Source organism: Oncorhynchus kisutch, linkage group LG24, assembly GCF_002021735.2.
Source record: "Oncorhynchus kisutch isolate 150728-3 linkage group LG24, Okis_V2, whole genome shotgun sequence".
In the NCBI taxonomy this organism is placed as follows: domain Eukaryota; kingdom Metazoa; phylum Chordata; class Actinopteri; order Salmoniformes; family Salmonidae; genus Oncorhynchus; species Oncorhynchus kisutch.
Genome location: NC_034197.2, coordinates 22,094,561 through 22,115,631, shown reverse-complemented (window position 1 = coordinate 22,115,631; position 21,071 = coordinate 22,094,561). Strand labels below are relative to the sequence as shown.

At 40.8% G+C, this 21,071-nt stretch overlaps 1 protein-coding gene across 1 annotated transcript; it reads left to right on the top strand.

Moving 5' to 3' along the window:
* The first annotated feature begins 213 nt into the window (after positions 1–213).
* On the top strand, positions 214–20,866 carry LOC109869456 (intermediate filament family orphan 2). Its single transcript, XM_031804317.1, has 9 exons — positions 214–1,347; positions 11,518–11,578; positions 13,257–13,355; positions 14,332–14,517; positions 17,013–17,176; positions 17,688–17,859; positions 18,402–18,500; positions 18,751–18,887; positions 19,162–20,866. Exons 1-9 carry the CDS (start codon positions 788–790, stop codon positions 19,265–19,267), a joined length of 1,584 nt encoding a protein of 527 aa, XP_031660177.1. The 5' UTR covers positions 214–787; the 3' UTR covers positions 19,268–20,866.
* Positions 20,867–21,071: the final 205 nt, after the last annotated feature.

Sequence of the window (21,071 nt, the reverse complement as noted above, 5' to 3'; positions counted from 1 at the left end):
CTTTCCGAACGCACTGTACATACATACATACATACATTACATAGCAGGATAAATGAGTTGACCAGATAACTTTGATAAACAATCAGAAATAACTATTGATTTTCTGGTTCGTTAGGAAATCTAAAGTTAGATGAGCTTGAATGGGCATGTTCTAAACATATCTTTCTAAAAAAGAAACACACATTTATTTCAGAATATTAAGGCAAGTAAGCTGACGGGCGGGTGGGGCGTAGCATTGTAGGGTGTTTTCATTTGGCTGTAACATAACACCAGTAATAGGGACAGAGCCTTGATTTCAGGCGTATTCGGCAGCTCACTGGGACGACTCTATCAAAAGGATGGGCGGCGCAGGAGAAATGAATGAAGGCGAATGACTTTGCAAAAACTAGTTAACATATCAGCAGCAATACAGAGAAGGTGCGCGTTCAGAAGGTGCGCAGGCTACATAGCCTGGGGATAAATAGCGTCCTTAACTGTTTTGCGTGGAGATGCATTCGCCGTCAACAAGAGCATCATGAAGGTGACATACGGCGTTAATCTTTATGTCGAGTTTACATTCCTACACTGTCCAAGATGACACAATGACATGGCGTTCACAGCAATGGTTGCGATATTTGTAGTCGCATAAGCTCATTTCAAAGAATCACATCATCGCCGACCGCATTGTGGAGGGCTGGCCTATTTTTACGGCAGGGCGCGGGTGAAAAATACAGTAGGCCTAGTAGTAGCAGGCTAATTGAAGTTGACCAGTTAAGCCCCTCGGAATACCGTGGCGATTTTTTATTTAATGTATTGCCCATTTAACGCAAACGAAATGATGAATTCGATTGCTCTTGCTGAGGGTTCGCAATCGCCGGGTGCCGCTGGGGTCCCCGTTGGAACGCCAGCGTCCGGTACTAGTGCTAGGGTGTCTAGTGCTCTACGGAACGATTTGGGTTCCAATATTCATGCCTTGAAAACACTTAACCTGCGATTTCGATGTTTCCTAGCTAAAGTTCATGAATTGGAGCGTAGAAACACGTTGTTAGAAAATCAACTACAGCAAGCATTAGAGCAATCCCGCTACAGAGCCTACTTTAGCCGTGAACAAACAACCCAAACGGGCTCTTTGGACCTGTCTCTGGCTGGGTACCAGCCACGGGTAAGCCCACCAGGTACGATATGGAACTTTACCCACACGAGGTTTGGGGACCGACTCGAGACTAGGCTCCACAGCCCCGGGGTGTCATGGATGCAGGCGGATGGTGTTGATGTTGGAGTTCAAGTCGATACTGTCACCCCTGAACTGCGAGCCCTGTACAATGTGTTGGCTAAAATCAAGAGAGATAGAGACGAATACAGAAAAAAGTAAGTGATGTCACTTTCAATTAACACTTAACATTTTTAAGTTGTCAAAGCAAACTTATGCAAGGTACAATCAATCAAGTCATTCAGAACAAGGCATCTCACAATCTTATCCAAGTGTCTGACAAATGTTTTTACTTATTTGACAGATTGTTGAGGAACTCGTTGAACTTGGTGAGAAGTTGTTGATAGGTTGTTGACAAGTTATTGGTTGCATTATATTAACATACAAATTCTAGAAGCATTGTGTTCAGAAGTTGCAGCCCCTTGATCTAATGCTTAAGGTGTTGGGCTGATGGTCACAGGGACCCAGGTTCAAGTTCTGGTTGGGCTACCCTTTGAATTCGCTACACTGGTGTCAGAAGTGAGATGGCACTGTCAGGAATCCAATGTAACTGTGTCTCATTGTTATGGGTGCAAGGGATTTGTGAGAGTGAAGTGCAGGACGTTCTTTGCTTTCTGAAATAAGGCAGATTTGTTACCTTACAACACCTAGTGATCTTGTCAAGAGGTTGAAGACCCTTCCAGCCCACTCCAGCTGTCATTTTTGTAATTTGAGTGTTTTTAACACTCAGTTTTGAACAGCAATGACTAGTGCCTCGAAGGGTTGAATCGGTCATTTCTTACCCATGCCATTACATCACAATGTACTAGAACAGTGTTTTCCAAACTTTTTATAGTCCCGTACCCCTTCAAACATTTAACCTCCAGCTGTACCCCCTCTAGCACCGGGGTCAGCGCACTCTCAATGTTGTTTTTTTGCCATCATTGTAAGCCTGTCACACACACACACTATACGATACATTAATTAAACATAAGAATGAGTGTGAGTTTGTCACAACCTGGCTCGTGGGAAGTGACAAAGAGCTCTTATAGGACCAGAGCACAGAGAATCCACTCTCACATAGGCACATGGTTGCAAAGGGCATCAGTGTCTTAACAGCATGATTTGCCAAGCAGGATACTCTGAGCACAGCCCAATCCAGAAATCTGGCAGTAGCTTCTGATAAAATTCACTTTTCACAGAACCACTTGTTGCAATTTCGATGAGGTTCTCTTGTTCAGATATCGGTAAGTGGACGAGGCAGTGCATGAAAGGGATAACGAATCCAGTTGTTTGTGTCATCCGTTTTGGCAAAGTACCTGTGTAATTGCGCACCCAACTCACTGAGGTGCTTCGCTATATAACATTTGACATTGTCCGTAAGCTTGAGTTCATTTGCACACAAAAAATCATACAATGATGGAAAGACCTGTGTGTTGTCCTTGTTAATGCAGACATAGAAGAACTCCAACTTCTTAATCATAGCCTCAATTTTGTCCTGCATATTGAATATAGTTGCGGAGAGTCCCTGTAATCCTAGATTAAGATCATTCAGGCGAGAAAAAACATCACCCTGATAGGCCAGTCATGTGAGGAACTCGTCATCATGCAAGCGGTCAGACACGTTAAAATTATAGCCAGTAAAATAACTTTAAGCTCGTCTCTCAATTTTAAAAAAAACCTGTCAATACTTTGCCCCTTGATAACCAGCGCACTTCCGTATGTTGTAAAAGCGTTACATGGTCGCTGCCCATATCATTGCAAAGTACAGAAAATACACGAGAGTTCAGGGGCCTTCCTTTAACAAAGTTAACCATTTTCACTGTAGTGTCCAAAACATCTTTCAAGCTGTCAGGCATTCCCTTGGCAGCAAGAGCCTCTCGGTGGATGCTGCAGTGTACCCAAGTGGCATCGGGAGCAACTGCTTTCACGCGCGTTACCACTCCACTATGTCTCCCTCTCATGGCTTTTGCGCCATCAGTACAGATACCAACACATCTTGACCACCAAAGTCCATTTGATGTCACAAAGCTGTCCAGCACTTTAAAAATATCCTCTCCTGTTGTCCTGGTTTCCAGTGGTTTGCAGAAGAGAATGTCTTCTGCAAACCATAATTGACAACCATAAATGTAACGGACATATACCAGGAGCTGTGCCAGGCCCGCCTTGTCTGTTGACTCATCCAGCTGTAATGCATAGAATTCACTGGCTTGTATGCGAAGCAGTAATTCTTTCAAAACATCTCCTGCCATGTCACCGATGCGGCTTGAAACAGTGTTGTTTGATGAAGTCATTGTCTGTATAGTTTTGTTTTTGCCTTTTCCCCCAGCATTGTCCCAGTCATATCCGTGGCAGCAGGAATAATTAAATCCTCCACAATAGTATGGGGCTTGCCTGTCCTAGCCACTTGGTAGATCACCCTATAAGATGCTTCTAGCCCCTTGTTTCATCCAGTTGTGATAGTACTTTTGCACTGTGGCTGAGGAAAGGCACGACTCCCAATACAAGTGAACCCCAAATCAATGTAGTTCTCATCATATTTGCGCCTCTTCGATGGTCCAACGTCCCTGTCTGTTGTTCAGTGCTTTCCCTTGTAAGGGGTAAGTAGCTCTTCGGCTGCATCAGATTCACAACTGTCAGTGTCCATGCTAGCTGGGCTAACAACAAATGTAGAATTACTGATGCTAGCATTGGATGTGCTCGTGGAAGCAGAACAACTTGTGTCGTTGACAGGTGCAGGTGTAGTACTGCTGGTAGTAGCAGTACCACCAGTAGAGCTGTTATGTGTCTCTATGGATGCAGGCCTTACTTTTTTTAACCATTTATCCATTTTCGAGCAAACGGAATGAGCAGCAGCTATGTTTGGCTACATACAGACTTGGTGTAATTCCTGCGAGAGAGTAACAGTTAATGTGATTGGATGTTAATTATTTGACTAGGCTACCTGTATTTTACATTGTTATTTCGCTGAACACTAGATGGTTTCATTTTATTTTCAAATCAAATCAAATGCGCCAAATACAACAGGTGTAGGTAGACCTTACAGTGAAATGCTTACTTACAGGCTCTAACCAATAGTGCAAAAAAGGTATTAGGTGAACAATAGGTAGGTAAAGAAATAAAACAACAGTAAATAGACAGGCTATAAAAGTAGCGAGGCTACATACAGATACCGGTTAGTCAGGCTGATTGAGGTAGTATGTACATGTAGATATGGTTACTATGCATATATGTGACTATGCATATATGATGAAAAGAGAGTAGCAGTAGCGTAAAAGAGGGGTTGGCGGGTGGCGGGACACAATGCATATATTTTTATTTAACTAGGCAAGTCAGTTAAGAACAAATTCTTATTTTCAATGACGGCACTGGTTGGTCGGCCCAATTGAGGTAGTATGTACATGAATGTATAGTTAAAGTGACTATGCATATATGATGAAAAGAGAGTAGCAGTAGCAGTAGCGTAAAAGAGGGGTTGTGTGGAGGGACACAATGCAAATAGTCCGGGTAGCCATTTGATGACCTGTTCAGGAGTCTTATGGCTTGGGGGTAAAAAACTGTTGAGAAGCCTTTTTGTCCGAGACTTGGCACTCTGGTACCGCTTGCCATGCGGTAGTAGAGAGAACAGTCTATGACTGGGGTGGGTGGGGTCTTTGACAATTTTTAGGGCCTTCCTCTGACATCGCCTGGTGTAGAGGTCCTGGATGGCAGGCAGCTTAGCCCCAGTGATGTACCGAGCCGTACACACTACCCTCTGTAGTTCCTCGTGCTCAGAGGCCGCGCAATTGCCGTCGGTCGGGTGCCGTAAAACTGCTGCCATTTCTTTTTGCGCCATTTTGACAGTGAAACGAGGCTACTCAGGCGAGAAAAAAACCTCACCCAAATGTGTAGCCCTGTTGGAAAATATAAATGTACTGTTTGAAAATATGAAGAAGAAAAAGAAAAGAGAAAAAAAAATACATATCGATATATATATATATATATACATACTGCTTAAAAAAATAAAGGGAACACTTGTGTGTGATGAAGGGCAGCCTGGCGCCCTCGAGTGCCAGAGAGGGGAAGCAGGCGTGACGATAATAATTTATGAAAATATTTATAGATATAGTTGATCAAAGTGTTTAAGAATTGGAAGTTAGGATAGCTTAAACGGTTTAAGAATGACTTTTGGTGAGTTGTCCTTTGTCAAGTTGGCTGAATGTCCTACCATACCCCGTTCAAAGGCACTTAAATATTTTGTCTTGCACATTCATACTCTGAATGGCACACATACACAATCCATGTCTCAATTGTCTCAAGTCTTAAAAATCCTTATTTAACCTGTCTCTTCCCCTTTATCTACACTGAATTAAGTGGATTTAACAAGTGACATCCGTAAGGGATCAAAGCTTTCACCTGTTGTAGGTTATTGTCCTGCTGAAAGGTGAATTTGTCTCCCAGTGTCTGTTGGAAAGCAGACTGAACCAGGTTTTCGTCTTGGATTTTGCCTGTGCTTGAGCTTTATTCCGTTTATTTTTATCCTGAAAAACTCCCTTGTCCTTCCGATGACAAGCATAGCCATAACATGATGCAGCCACCACCATGCTTGAAAATATGAAGAGTGGTGCTCAGTGATGTGTTGTGTTGGATTTGCCCCAAACATCACACTTTGTATTCATGACATGAAGTAAATTTATTTGCCACATTTTTTGCAGTTTTACTTTAGTTCCTTATTGCTAACAGGATGCATGTTTTGGAATATTTATATTATGTACAGGCTTCCTTCTTTTCACTCTGTCATTTGGGTTAATATTGTGGAGTAACTACAATGTTGTTGCTCCATCCTCAGTTTTCTCCTATCACAGCCATTAAACTCTGTAACTGTTTTAAAGTCACCATTGGTGAAATTCCTTCCTCTCCGGCAACTGAGTTAGGAATTACACCTTTATCTTTGTAGTGACTGGGTGTATTGATACACAATCCAAAGTGTAATTAATAACTTCACCATGCGCAAAGGGATATTCAATGTCTGCTTTGTTTTTTCTACCCGTCTACCAGTAGGTGCCCTTCTTTGCGAGGCCTTTGAAAACCTCCCTGGTCTTTGTGGTTGAATCTGTATTTGAAATTTACTGCTCGACTGATGGACCTTACAGATAATTGTGTGGGCTACAGAGATTAGATAGTGTTTAAGATGATTTTTTAATTACTATTATTGCACACAGTGTCCATGCAACTTATTATGTGACTTGTTAAGCACATTTTTACTCCTGAACTTATTTAGGCTTGCCATAACAAAGGGATTGAATACATATTGACTGAAGACATTTCAGCTTTTCATTATTTTATTAATTTGTACAAATTTCTAAAAACATAATCCCACTTTGACATTATGGAGTATTGTGTGTAGGCCTGTGACACCAAATCTCAATCCATTTGAAATATAACACAACTTAATGTGTTAAAAGTCAAGGGGTGTGAATACTTTCTGAAGGAACTATAAGTCTATGGCACTTTTCAATATTGGTGTAGTACAAAAAGTATAAATGCTCAACAATCAAAAAAGTATCATGCAATCTAAGTTGGGGCAGTCCACACATTTGGAAGTTGGTTTTGTGTTAATAGCTTAGCTTGTTTAAGCACTAGAGTGCTCATAATAATATGAGTATGTCAGAAATCTAGAGTTGCCTCCCGAGTGGTGCAGTGGTCTAAGGCACTGCAGTGCTTGAGGCGTCACTACAGATCCAGGTTTGATCCTGGGATCAATAAGGCGACGCACAATTGGTCCAGCGTTGTCCGGGTTAGAGGAAGGTTTGTCCGGCTGGTATTGTCCTTGTCTCATCGGGTAATAGAGTTGTGCATTAATTGCATGCACACCTAATTAAGCAAGTATGCATTATGATAAGGTACTTACTGTTGCATGAACACACACATACAAAGTTATTATAATCGGTAAGGAAACAAACAAATGCAAGGTGCGCCAGTGGGAAATGTGCTGCTGCACTCAACAAGTTTAGTCAGATTCTGAACCGTAGAATATGCAAATGTCTGCATGCACAGAACAGGTGAGTGAAGTAGCACCCAGAATGGCAGTAAATATTGTACAATAGGTATTTGACTTTGTCACTCATACAGGTTTAGTCGCATGTTGTTTCACTCCACACTGACCCATGCTTCCTCTGATCGGTGTGGAATAATATAACGGTGTAGGGGGAGACCCAACCCAATGGAGGCCAGAGTAGGACCATTGCAGGAGTATCCCATCTGTCTCTGTTGGGCTCAAGTGCTCCTTGCCCTGTCGTTCTCCAGTGGAATGCATTGTCAGGGTTATTTATCCCTGGGTTGGAATTCCCGTACCAATGTAATGCACATGTTTTTATTTCAAATAATATCTATTTATTAAAGTATTAGAGAGACACAGACACACTGAGGTGGATTAACCACGTTGAGTTGAATATAATTTATTTGGGTAATAACATTTAGACCTACAACAAGATGTACATTGTATTCCCAGAGGACAGCACTTAAAAGTATTAAATAAAACATTTGTTTGCAAATTGGTCCTCGACGGTAAAAACGTAAGATATTATGAAAGAGGGGCGTCTTATTTTCCTTCTGTGTGCTTCTGACAATTCAAACCTAATTTACCCATGAGTGTTCATGGTCGATTTCTCTCAAAGCGCCCGTCAATAAGAGTAACCAGGATAAACGTTCAATTCATAAACCTGGATTGTGGAATACTAGCTATTGTACATCATCGGCATTCATCAATCAAATTTCTGACATAACTGTATGGGCTATCAAACCATTGTCATATGATGTGCCAAACTGAACATGATTTCTAAATGGCATATGTTTATTCATTTATTAACTAGGGCTTCATTCGCATTTGATTGCTTGAAGTTTTGGGGCCACATGTACTTCAGAGTTATGGTGTGTTCCACTCGTTAACTTTGAGGCTTTAACAAAGGCCCATTGTTTCAACAATCAGAGAACCCTGTGTTTTAAAAAGAAAGAACACTGAAAGAATGAGCTGACCTGGATTACAAAGTGTTGTTATGACTGCTACCAATATTAGGTTTGTATGGTCAGCAACTTATTATTTGAAAAAGAGGGCATTGGAGTGGAATTGGCAGCCTGTGACCAGTGAATTTCAGGTTCAAAGTTCAACTTTAAAAAAAAACTTGATGTGGTACCCTTGAATTTTAAAAAATGAATGAAGCTTGTTGATATTCATCAGGATTCAAATGGCCTCAACACTTTCAAGCAACTGAATTGGAATGTTTCACATTTCACTCTGTTTAAAAATGTATCCCTACATTTCACTCTGTTTAAAAATGTATCCCTATTGAACGAGACCCTGATCAGGGACCACATAGGGACCTCTGACCTGGTTACTATAACACCCCATACAAACTATCTGATGACTGCTTCCTCGGAATTAATCCCATATTTCTCCAAAAAGGTGTAGCCTATATTTTATTGGTTGACATGATCAATTAGCGGATGGAAATATTACAGATTGTGGCTTTAAGAGTCACCCCCACCTTCACCATTCTAACCCACCAATGTCCCATCCTTATCCATGGATGGTGGTATTAGGGATGGGTGCGTTGTTGTTTTGCCACTGTCAGGGGAGTCTAGCCAGCACTGCATCCTGGCACAAGGACCTGCCTCCTAATGGGATTGTTGTCTGCCTGTGTAACCACCCCCCTCTGCTCCCTGCCCCAAGCCGTTCAGCAGAGAGAGAGATGGAGAGTGCACTTCTTAATTCAACCCCTATCCTATTTTGGTGTCTTTGTGAGTCACCAAGTACATTAAAAGGAGAAAAGAGATCTGTCTGGGATATTCTATCAGTAGAATGCTTTATATCACGTTCCATCTACTTTGATAATGAATGTTTCTGATTGTCATATCAGCTTAGCTTGTGCTGAAGCTTGTACCTTTTTTGAACTACAGTTTTGACCAAGCTAGCTTACATACTAAGGAAGAGTGAGTGGATGGATGGCAGTAAAACAATACGGCTCTTAGTTATAAGGAGCTGCTTTTTCTAGACAATGACATCCCCTTTCATTGCTCCAGTTCGTCAAGACTTCCTGTCTTTTTTTTTTTATACCTTTGAAAATCAGTAGCTTGGAGCAGAACATTGTTTTAACTGACCAAATCTGCTGGCAAAAGTGGCATGAAATCCCCAAAGGCAACTTTGAAGATCAAAAAGAGAACTATTAGCTTAATTTTGTGTTAATAGTAACACTTTCTTTGAAGATGGTATATGAAACTGTACCATTGAAGTAAAAAAGCCTTTGCTAAATTAGCATGGTGGAACTGTATAGCTCAGTTGGTAGAGCATAGCGCTTGCAATGCCAGAATTGTGGGTTAAAAACCCTCTTGGGCCACCCATATAAAAATGTATGAATGTGTGATATTAAGTCGTTTTAGAAAAAATTGTCTGCTAAATGGCATGTATAAGTAAGCAATTCCAGGTTGACAAGTTAAAAACAGCCTTGGTGCTTTTGGATTAGATACTATACATCCTCTAAATTTAGCCCCAAGGTTTTTCAATTTTGGTCAGAAGCCTCGGGAAGCGAAGAGTAAGACGATACAGGGGTGAATCTCAGTCACAGTCTGACTATATACGTATTAACAGAGTAAACAGCTATCTAACTATGGCTCTGCTCTCCAGAAGAACGAGTCATTATTAAACTGATAAAGGTCTGTGTATATAATCTGATAATTAATTATTTATTGGCCGTAGATTAAACCTAACTGATGTGTAAATGAGAAAGAGAGAGAGATAATCTGAAGTCCATTTTAGACTGTAACAACACACTGATGTAATTGAATCAATAGGTGATTCATGGCTATTCTTGTGTCATTAGCATATGTGGCAGTGGCAACTCCTCTCCTGATGCTTCAAAGTATTGTTTGGCCATTGAGTCAACAGTGTTGTCAGTGAGATTGTGCTCTTTTCCTTGTCCACTTTGTAGCATTCCTCGAAAGAGAGCCACTGTTCTCTATTTGTCTGAGTATCCAAGGATGAATGTCTAGCAAGTGACGTTTATGAGGGCATTATGTTGAAACATTCAAATAAAATGTTTAAGAACATTGAATCAAACGTTGGCATTGGGTAACTGTGCAAATCCAGTTAAACTAACCACACCTTTTCATTTTTATTCTCCCAATTGCTGTAAGTAATCTGTGCCCACAGGGTGGTAAATGGTTATAGCATATAGAACAGTCCAATGATATTTGCTTAGTGACCCTAAAGGCTTTTATATCTCTCTCTTTAAGTCTCTAATTAAGCTGCTGTTATCACTGTCCATACAGGGCTTAGACTGATATAAAAGCATACACTAGCATTCAAAAGTTTGGGGTCACTTAGAAAGAAAAATACCTTTTTTTGTCCATTAAAATAACATCAAATTGATCAGAAATACAGTGTAGACATTGTTCATGTTGTAAAAGACTATTGAAGCTGGAAACGGCTAAAAATGTTTTATGGAATATCTACGTAGGCCCATTATCAGCAACCATCACTCCTGTGATCCAATGGCACGTTGTGTTTGCTAATCCAAGTTTATTATTTTAAAAGTCTGATCATTAGAAAACCCTTTTTCAATTATTTTAGCAGTTGTGTTAATTAAAGAAGAAATAAAACTGGCCTTTAGACTAGTTGAGTATCTGGAGCATCAGCATTTGTGGGTTCGATTACAGACTTAAAAATGGCCAGAAACAAAGCACTTTCTTCTGAAACTCATCAGTCTATTCTTGTTCTGAAAAATGAAGTCAATGCCATGCAAGAAATAGCTAAGAAACTAAAGATCTTGTACAACGCTGTGTACTACTCCCTTCACAGAACAGCGCAAACTGGCTCTAAACAGAGGAGTGGGAGGCCCCGGTGCACAACTGAGCAAGTGTACAAGTACATTATTGTGTCTAGTTTGAGAAACAGACGCCTCACAAGTCCTCAACTGGCAGTTTCATTAAATAGTACCCGCAAAACACCAGTCTCAACATCAACAGTGAAGAGGCAACTCTGGGATGCTGGCCTTCTAGGCAGAGTTCCTCTGTCCAGTGTCTGTGTTCTTTAGCCCATCTTTTATTTTTATTGGCCAGTCTGAGATGTGGCTTTTTCTTTGCAACTCTGCCTGTGTGTTTTTAGTTTTACTATCTTTGTGAGGACTTCTGGTATTTTGGTGGTCCCCACAAGGAAAAAATGCTATTTTAGGGTAGAGTTATTGTTACAATTAGGGTTAAGGTTAGGAATTGGGGTTAGGGAAAAATGATTTTGAATGGGAATGAATTGTTTGGTCCCTACAAGGATAGTAAAAAAACACGTGTGTCTGTATGTGCCTGTGTGTGATGTGTTCCAGATGGGAGGAGGAGCTGTCTAAGCGCCAGCAGATGGAGGCCATGGTGGAGACACTTCAGGAGGTGAGAGCACATCTCTGCCATCTAAATCATCATACCCACACCACACTCCCTCTTCTAGCTCACTGCATCCCAGTACTGTGTCTTTTCTCCTGAAGTATCTAGGCGTGGGCTGGACTAAAGGGAGTTTCCAACATATTTCTTATACCAGTCATTTCCTTTCAAATCCAAAGTTCAAAAGGCATTGTCCATAAAGGGACAATCCATGAAAGGAAGTGAAAAAGTGCACTCCGGGAAAAAATACAGATTCTTGGGATGCAGGCTCAGCCTCTGTGTTAGAGGTCTTCACAGGTCCACCTGAAGCCAAATACCCAGGTTCAAAATTCTAACTTTCCCTCAGGCCCGAGTTGGGTCCAGTTTGATTGTCATCGGGTCTTGGATCTATGTAACTATAGACCCGAGTGGACCCGACCACGGCTCTGCATAGAATATAGCATATTTATTTTACACTAATAAGGGATTTATTTCTTTATAGAAGGCCTAGCCAAAATATAAAGACCTTTTCGTTAACCAGAAGAGCAACTTTGATAATATATTTGTTTTAAATGTCACTCAGGTCTAAATTTGGTCTGGTCTAGACGGGTCTATGTCTGATTGTTATTGGGTCCATTCGTGTCCTGGTCCCTCTTTTTTTTATGATAGGGTCTGTTCAGGTCTGGGTCTGATTGTCCTCCAACTTTTTGGACCCGATTCAGGAACAGCTCTACTCTGTGTCATGTTTGTGGGTGTTTTGCATGACTGCCAGTAAGTTACCTATTCAGGAATTGTGATAACTTGTTATCTTCGGATGCCTCTGACATATGTATCCCATGTGGCTCAGTTGGTAGAGCAGGGTGCTTGCAACGCCAGGTTTGTGGGTTTGATTCCCACGGGGGACTCGTATGGAGGAAATGTATCCACTCACTACTGTAAGTTGCTCTGGATAAGAGTGCCTGCTAAATCACTCAAATATGCACTGTGTGTCTGAATGTTGTTTTACAAAAACAGAATGGGAAAGTTAATGATAGAAAATAGATATGGGTGGGGACAGGTTGCGTTCAGATGCTTTAGTCCCGCTGTGTACATGTTAGTCAGTGGGAACCAATGCTGGGTGTGTTACTGTGTCTTATAACCCCTAAAGACTGAAACACGTTACTCATATAACACATTTTAAAAGCCAATAGCACTGACTCACACTGACTAGCTATGTTTCAACTGTTTCCCGCTAGCAGAATTCCAGATGACTTTTATTGGAGCTCTTGGCCCAAAACTCAATCCACTTTGACATTGTTTCTGTGATGCATCAAAATAGTGGATTGTAGAGTAATAAAATGACTTTTCAACATGTTATGCAGACTTTTTCTTGAGAAAGGGACACTGTTGCAATAGGAATTTAATTGTAATGTTTTCAAGATGTTTTAAGACACATTTTCAAAATGAAAACAAGGGATAAACATGGAATGAACTCCTTCAGGGGTTTAGAATTAGTGCATGGTTATTCATAAACGTGTAAGAGTTTATTGTGCTTCTACATCTGCATTGCTTGCTGTTTTAGGCTGGGTTTCTGTATAGATCTTTGTGACATCTGCTGATGTAAAAAGGGCTTCATAAATACATTTGATTTGATATTGAGCCGTGGTGTGTCAGTAGATTAGATGTAGAGTGTGATGTGGCTGTGTGTTCCATGGTCTGCCCTCTCCAGAGTGCCCAGGAGTCTGAGGTGGTTCAGGGGGAGCTCACTGACAAGGTGGAGAGACTCAAGACAGAGCTGGGGGTCTTCAAGAGCCTCATGACCGATAATGTAAGTAATGATGCTGAGGCTTTATTTACCATCCCTTATTCTCCTATTTACACAGAAATGGCATGGTAAAATGGTAAGTACAAAGTAATCACTTAATAGTGTGTGTGCTTCATTTAAACTAGAAACACCCAACCAACTTTAAATTGTGCGGACTGGTTGAACTTGCTGTAAGTTGCTTTAATAAAACTGTTTGACACTGTTTATATATATTTTTTCATTACACTCATTTATTACCACTCAACCAACGTACTTGTATATTTTATTTCATCCATCCCCCCCATCTGTTTTGTTACTGATGCATGTGGCCACTCTCAGCTGTATAGCCTGGCAGTCAGAATGCTCACAACACATTTTATCATACATCACATAGACACTCTCCCTTGAACACTGAGGCCAAGAAATTCCTTTGGAAATGGTGGGAGCTAAGTTAGTTGCACAGAAAGACAGACAGACAGATGGACGGTTGGACCAACGGACAAACAGACACAGAGCGAGAGAATGACAAACAGGCCGACAGACAGACAGGCCGACAGACAGGTTGAGTAGCAGTGAGATGAGAAACACTTATGGCTCACCTCACACAGCCTCGCCGTTCTTTGAGGCCCTGTGGTTTTGGCCAGCCTTCTAATGAATGCTCCACACACTCGGTATGGAGTAGTTACACTCACAGACTAGCCAAAACCTGCCCAGACTGCTGTTTCACACACAATGACTCTTGGCCCGTTCCAGTGACTTCTTAACCCTTTTAAGTTAATTTATTTATTGTCAAACAATGACACCTTTTTATGTGCCTTTTCAGTTAGTTTATTACTTTAAAAGTGCAAGTCATGGCCTTAAAACTAGATTTAACTACGTAATAGGAAAATGTTGCCTCGTAAAACGATACTCTAACATACTGACAGTATTAAGCAAATGTAAGAATTGACACAGCTCATGGATATTATCTGACTGACAATAAACCAACTCCATCCTTAAGGAAATGTCAGAATTGGACACCGCGATCCAGGAGAAGGCCATGAAGGTGGACATGGATATCTGCAGACGCATTGACATCACGGCCAAACTATGTGATGTGGCCCATCAACGCAACTCCGAAGACATGAGCAAGATGTTCAACATGAGTCCCCACATGAGCCCCTCCAGAGCAACCCCAGAGAGCAAGGTAAATACATACAGCACCAGTCAAAAGTTTGGACACACCTACACATTCAAAGGTTTTTCTTTATTTTTACAATTTTCTGCATTGTATAATAATAGGGAAGACATGAAAACTATGAAATAACACATATGGAATCATTTAGTAACCACAAAAATGTTTATATATTATATTTGAGATTCTTCAAAATAGCCACACTTTGCCTTGATGAAAGCTTTGTACACTCTTGGCATTCTCTCAACCAGCTTCACCTGGAATACTTTTCCAACAGTCTTGAAGGAGTTTTCATATGCACTTGTTGGCTGCTTTTCCTTCACTCCGCGGTCCAACTCATCCCAAACCATATCAATTGGGTTGAGGTCGGGTGATTGTGGAGGCCAGTTCATCTGATGCAGCACTCCATCACTGTCCTTATTGGTCAAATAGCCCGTACACAGCCTGGAGGTGTGTTGGGTCATTGTCCTGTTGAAAAACAAATGATAGCCCCACTAAGCGCAAACCAGATGGGATGGCGTGTTGCTGCAGAATGCTGTTGTAGACATGCTGGTTAAGTGTGCCTTGAATTTTAAATCAATCACAGACAGTGTCACCAGCAAAGCACCCCCACACCATCACACCTCCTTCATGCTTTACGGTGGGAACCACACTTGCGGAGATCATCCGTTCACCTACTCTGTGTCTCACAAAGACACAGCGGTTGGACATTTTTCCCCATTTTCTATCCAGTTTGCTTTAATTTTTATAATCTATTACACTGGATCTTTCTTGAATAAATTCCTCCATTTCTTTTAGTTTTTTCTCTAACTTATGCTGTGCTTCTATGGTACAATTTTTTTATTGCTATCTGTACTGTTAGTCATTACATTTCCTTTGTTAATATGGACTCTTTTGCTCTAAATTACTTTTGTTTTATAGATGAGTACTGAATTGCATGGCCTCTAAAAAGGCGCATTTAAAATTGTCCCATACAATAAGGGGATCTGCTGTACCTATGTTATGTCGGAAAAAGTCAGTCATAAATCTTTCTGTCCTAGTTATAAAGAAGTTATCATCCAGTAGGTTTTGATTAAATTTCCAATAACAGTAATATATATGCCAATTATGTGATGCTTCGACTGTGTTCTGTCCCCTATCAACACTTTAAAAAAAACTTTTGGTGCCAGAGAGAATGTCATAAGAAAATAATCAAGACGACTAGCTTGATTAAGCCTCCGCCATGTATATCTCACAAGGTCAGGATATTTAAGCCTCCATATATCCACTAATTCCAATATATCCATGACATTCATGATTTCCTTAAGTGCCTGAGGGTGATAGTTTGTAGTGTGATTTCCTTTCCGGTCCATAGAGGTATTTAAAACCGTATTAAAATCCCCCACCATAATAATAGAGTCTAGTGTTGCTTGTAGAGTTGATAAATTCTTATATTTTCAAAGAAGCTTGGATCATCATTATTTGGACAGTATAGGTTAATAAGTCATATCTGTTTATTGTCCAATAACATATTTAATATAATCTATCTACCTTGATGATCTGTTTGGACAATTTGCACATATGGATCAAAATTATTGTTAATTAATGTCATCACCCCGTTTAAATTTTTTGCCCATGAGAGAAATATATTTTGCCCCCCCAGTAGTTTTTCCACAAAACTTCATCTAAAATTGTTGAATGAGTTTCCTGTAAACAATAGATATTATATTCCTTCTCTTTTAGCCAGGTAAATGCTGATCGTCTTTTCTTATTATCTGCTAAGCCATTACAATTATAACTGGCTATACTTATTTCACCACATACCACAATGATACACAAGTTTCAATTCTGTTCATCAAAATATGTGTTTGTAAACGTACCATTAAAAAGTTATATGATGATTGAGTGTCTATATAGCTGTACCATGATATTTGCATTGCTACTAAGTAAACCTCCAATTGACCCCCACTATTCCACCCGCTAAAAGCCCTCCACCCAGGGAAATCTTTTACCGAACAGGGCAATCATCTGTATTCCACCCCTACTTTGTCACAACACAACTGATTGGCTCAAACACATTAAAAACACATTAAGGAAAGAAATTCCACAAATTAACTTTTAACAAGCCACAGCTGTTAATTGAAATGCATTCCAGGCGACTACCTCATGAAGCCGGTTGAGAGAATGCCAAGAGTGTGCAAAGCTGTCATCAAGGCAAAGGGTGGCTACTTTGAAGAATCTCAAATATAAAATACTTTGATTTGTTTAACACTTTTTTAAATTACTACAGGATTCCATGTGTTATTTCATAGTGTTGATGTCTTCAGTATTATTCTACAATGTAGAAAACTTTTGACTGGTACTGTATGTTTGTTTATGTATGGTAGTGATAAACACCAGTATATTGGGCCATTCCATATGAAGGAATAAAGCTGTCCATGAAATTCTGTATTTTACATACACACACACTCTCACTCCCCTTCACACATGCGTAGTAGGTTAACTAGTGTGTGGTGTATTTCCCACAGGGGGCTGGTGCTGCGTCGTGCAGGAAGAAAGAGCGTAAGGCTGTGTGTGAGGAGAGAAGTCCAGAGATGGAAGCTGAGTCTGGTGGGGGAGAGGAGGATGAAGAGGAGCATGTCGTAGGGTCACTCAACATCACAGACGAGATGAAACGCATGCTCAACCAGTTGTGAGTGGCCCAACCTTTGACCTGTGTTATGTAACTTCCTGTTTTGCCTAAATTGCTAATGAGTGCTGGATCTTTGCTGGTTCATCCGGAACATGTCGATTTTGACCTGGTTTAGTTCAAGGACTAAGGTCAAAATGTTATCCAAATAACTGTGGTTTGAGCCATACAATATGATTCTTTGAATTATATCCCCACTGTAGTGTCTTGTTAGATAGCATCTCCTAGTCAGTTTCATGTGTGCTTTGTTACTGTGTCATGTTTTCATCTGTCTGTCAGTCACTGTCTGTCTGTTTGTTTTCTTTCTCGTCCCTGTCCTCTTCATTTTGCAACCCTTTTCAAATGTGCATGTCTTTCGGTTTGGTTTCCCCCTTCCCTTTTTGTCTTCTCTCTTTTCTCCCCTCCCTTTCCACCTTCATGTCTCCTCTCTTTTTCTCTGTCCCTCCCTCTCCCCACTTCTCCATCCCTCTCTTGTATGCAGAACTTGCATAGATGATAATTCCTTTGTCACCAGGAGGGAGACATTTGACTTTGATGACGACTGTGACAGCCTGGCTTGGGAGGAGAATGGGGAGACACTGCTCCTCTGGGAGGACTTCGCCAACTACAACACCCCCTGTGCTGCAGCCAGTGCTACTGCAGGTGCCTGTGCTGCAGCAGAAGGACAAGGGGAAGGCCCTGGGCAGGTTAGTGCTGCCCCCTACTGTTCATCCAAAAGCATTGTCTGGGAACTTCAACAAAAAAGAAAGTCAGTTGTCTCTGTTGATGATTTAATCACCTCATGCCCTAGTGCTGTAAGGCCTTTATTCTGACTGGCCTCAGAGAATGTAAAGGAAATATATGTCAATACAACTGTAATTATTTATTTTATTGTTTATTGTCTAATTGTGTGCTGTTTAATTGTGTGTTCGACCAATGTTTATTTACCTTACCGATCCATCTACATTCTATAACTGTACGAATGTTAACTGTACAAAATTGCTTATTGTAGATAGAGCAAGTCTCCAAGCTGCAAAAAAGATGGCGCCGTACTGGATGGCCGCTGTTTTGCAAGCTCCGACCCAACTTTGCTATTTTATTATTGCATTGTTGTGTTTTGAGTTTGCAAGAAAGGCATTTCACTGTACTTGTGCATGTGACATTGAATCTTGAAAAGTTAAGTCTACTACTGTATTTTCAATGTTACTACAGTACACATCGTTTAAATGGGTCTGTTGTGGATTGATAGGCCTCTCAAGATGGCAGTCTGGGCAGCCTGATCGACGAGACTGAGATGCTTTTCCAGAACCGAGAGAAGGAGTACCAGGAGACCATGGGGCAAATAGAGGTGGGAGATCAAGAGAACAGAGGTCATAGTTAATGTTGTGTGACTCACTCTCCTGTGTGTTAGTCATTCATTGTTATTAATATTTGGCTACAGTCCATATTTACCCCCCCAACCTGTTTCTCCTTTCGATCCCCTCTGACTCACCCTCTCACATCTCCTCCCACTCTTTTGCTCTGACTCTTACACCATTCACCTCCTTTTCCCTTTCACTCCTCCTCTCCCACCTCTCTGATTCTCCCTCTCCCCCCAGTATGAGTTGGCTACAGCTAAGAGTGATATGAACCGTCACCTACAGGAGTACATGGAGATGTGTTCTATGAAGAGAGGACTGGATGTGCAGATGGAGACCTGCAGAAGACTCATTAAGGGTTCAGGGGGCAACGGCAGGTCAGACACGCCTCTTTCTCCACACATGATGAGAAACAATGTAATTTCAATGCAATGGGGCATTTTTCCATTTGATCCCGAAACGTCAACATTAATCAGTCTACATTTTATTTAATTGTTGTTTTTTTTACCATCAAAGACTTTGTTAGTTGTTTCTCCTCACGTTATTAAGCACTAGTCTAGTCAAGTAATTCTGGACATGCTCTGTCAATACAGTAGGCCTAATCATAGAGGATATGACTGACATCTTCCTTATTTCCTCCCTCTGATATAGGAAGTCTCCATCATTCAGCTCGGTGGCGAGCAGCGACTCAGGGAACAGTGATGAGATCCAGGAGGAGCTGGAGAAGGACGGAGAGGCAGTAGGAGGGGTCAGCTGATAACTGAACCCTGACCCTTGACCCTCCGGCCCCTCCCTCCACCACCTGATCCTGCAGAGATGATGGAGGAAATGCTGTGATCCTCCTCTCCTTCAGCAGGTTTCCAATTGATCTAGGAGGAGTCCTGTGGACTCAATGTAAACTATTGGTGCTTCACCGTTTATTACCCATACAGGGATGAACTTGTATTCCTCAACAAGGTGCAGTGTTGGTTCTTCTTCACTGCTTCTCACTGTCCTATCACTGACTAAAGTACTCACCCCCACTCAACACATATCTCCACACACACTCAACTTACTGTACACCTATGGTCATTTAACTGTGTATTCACCCCAGTATTCATCCTAACCATGTTAAGATACAGAAATCCAGACATATTCAGCCACGTCTATCAAAGTGGTCCATATGATATATTTCAGAGTAAGTGTTGGCAGGGAAATTGCATTTGATGTACTAAAGAGGTCAGTCTTCACACACTGAAGTCAGATTCGGATGCACTCTGAGATTGCCTTACTGTAGATGTCATTGCTTATACACATACAAAGAAGGCCCGGAGTGCCTTTGCAGGTACTGTAAAGTCAGTAAATGTGTCCCAGTTCCCCCATATCTGGACACAGCCATCACATGAGGGGTAAAACTGAGTTGAAGTACTGCACTATGCAATAAGCAAGCCTTATTTTTCTGGAATAACCTTCATTACTTTGCTGGCCAGTTATGATTTGTCTATTAATCTGACAGCCTAGAGGACTTGGGGCCAGATATATGAAGCATTTGCATTAATGCAAATTTACACCTATCATTTTCAGAAGGCAATCAAAAGAAAACAGACCTAAATACAAAGCTAAAAGCTAAACCACAACACTGTCTTAATTTACTTTTCTGTTTATTCTCTTGTTCTTTCTCTTAATGTCTCTTTACCTTTTAAAAAGAAAATCTCTCTAAAACGAACAGGTGAAACCATTGTACCAGTTCCAACTGTACATCTGGCCTCAACATGGTGTCACTCAGTATTTTCAGAGGGTAAATATGAACAAACATGGTCATTTAAATGATACCCATGTGCCTACTGATACACGAGCCTGGTCCCCAATCTGTTTGTGCTCTTTAGCCAACTCCAATGGTTGGTTTGGCATGATAACAACCATAGGAGTTGGCAGAACAGCTCAAACAGATCTGGGACCAGGCTACTGATATGTACACTGGACTCAGAATTAATATGAATTGCCTTATTACGTTTGTTCTATTTTTGTTAAATGCTACTTTAGCATGAACATTTATAATTTATGATACACACAGCCTGTTATAGATGTTTGTTTAGATTTCATCATTTGTATGCTCTCCAAAAAAATGTAAAAGAGCAATTTTGAATCATAAAAAAGGATAATCCCATTTTAATTGTTGATGATTTTTGACATTCGTAATTGAATATATCTGTTTGTTTCTTTGGGAACAATCATGGCTGGCAGGGATTTGCTGGCTGCAAGTTTCGTATTTGTATTTTATGTGCAAAATGCAGCTGAATTCTGATGCTTGCAAATGTACTGTATGACTGAACCATATATTGAATACAATTTGATTCAATAAAAAGATTGCTCTTTATTTTAACATGTTCTGTCTTGGGGCAGATAGCAAATTGACAGCCTACTGTGTAAGATTTAAATTTGTGCTTGATTACAAATATAATGAATCTGAATTACTAGAATGTTGCAACACATTTCAGACAGTTGTAGCGGTCTTTATATGTACCACGACAACCAAGAAATGAAGAGCGACACCACAGCTGTCTTTTTGGCTTTTATGTTGA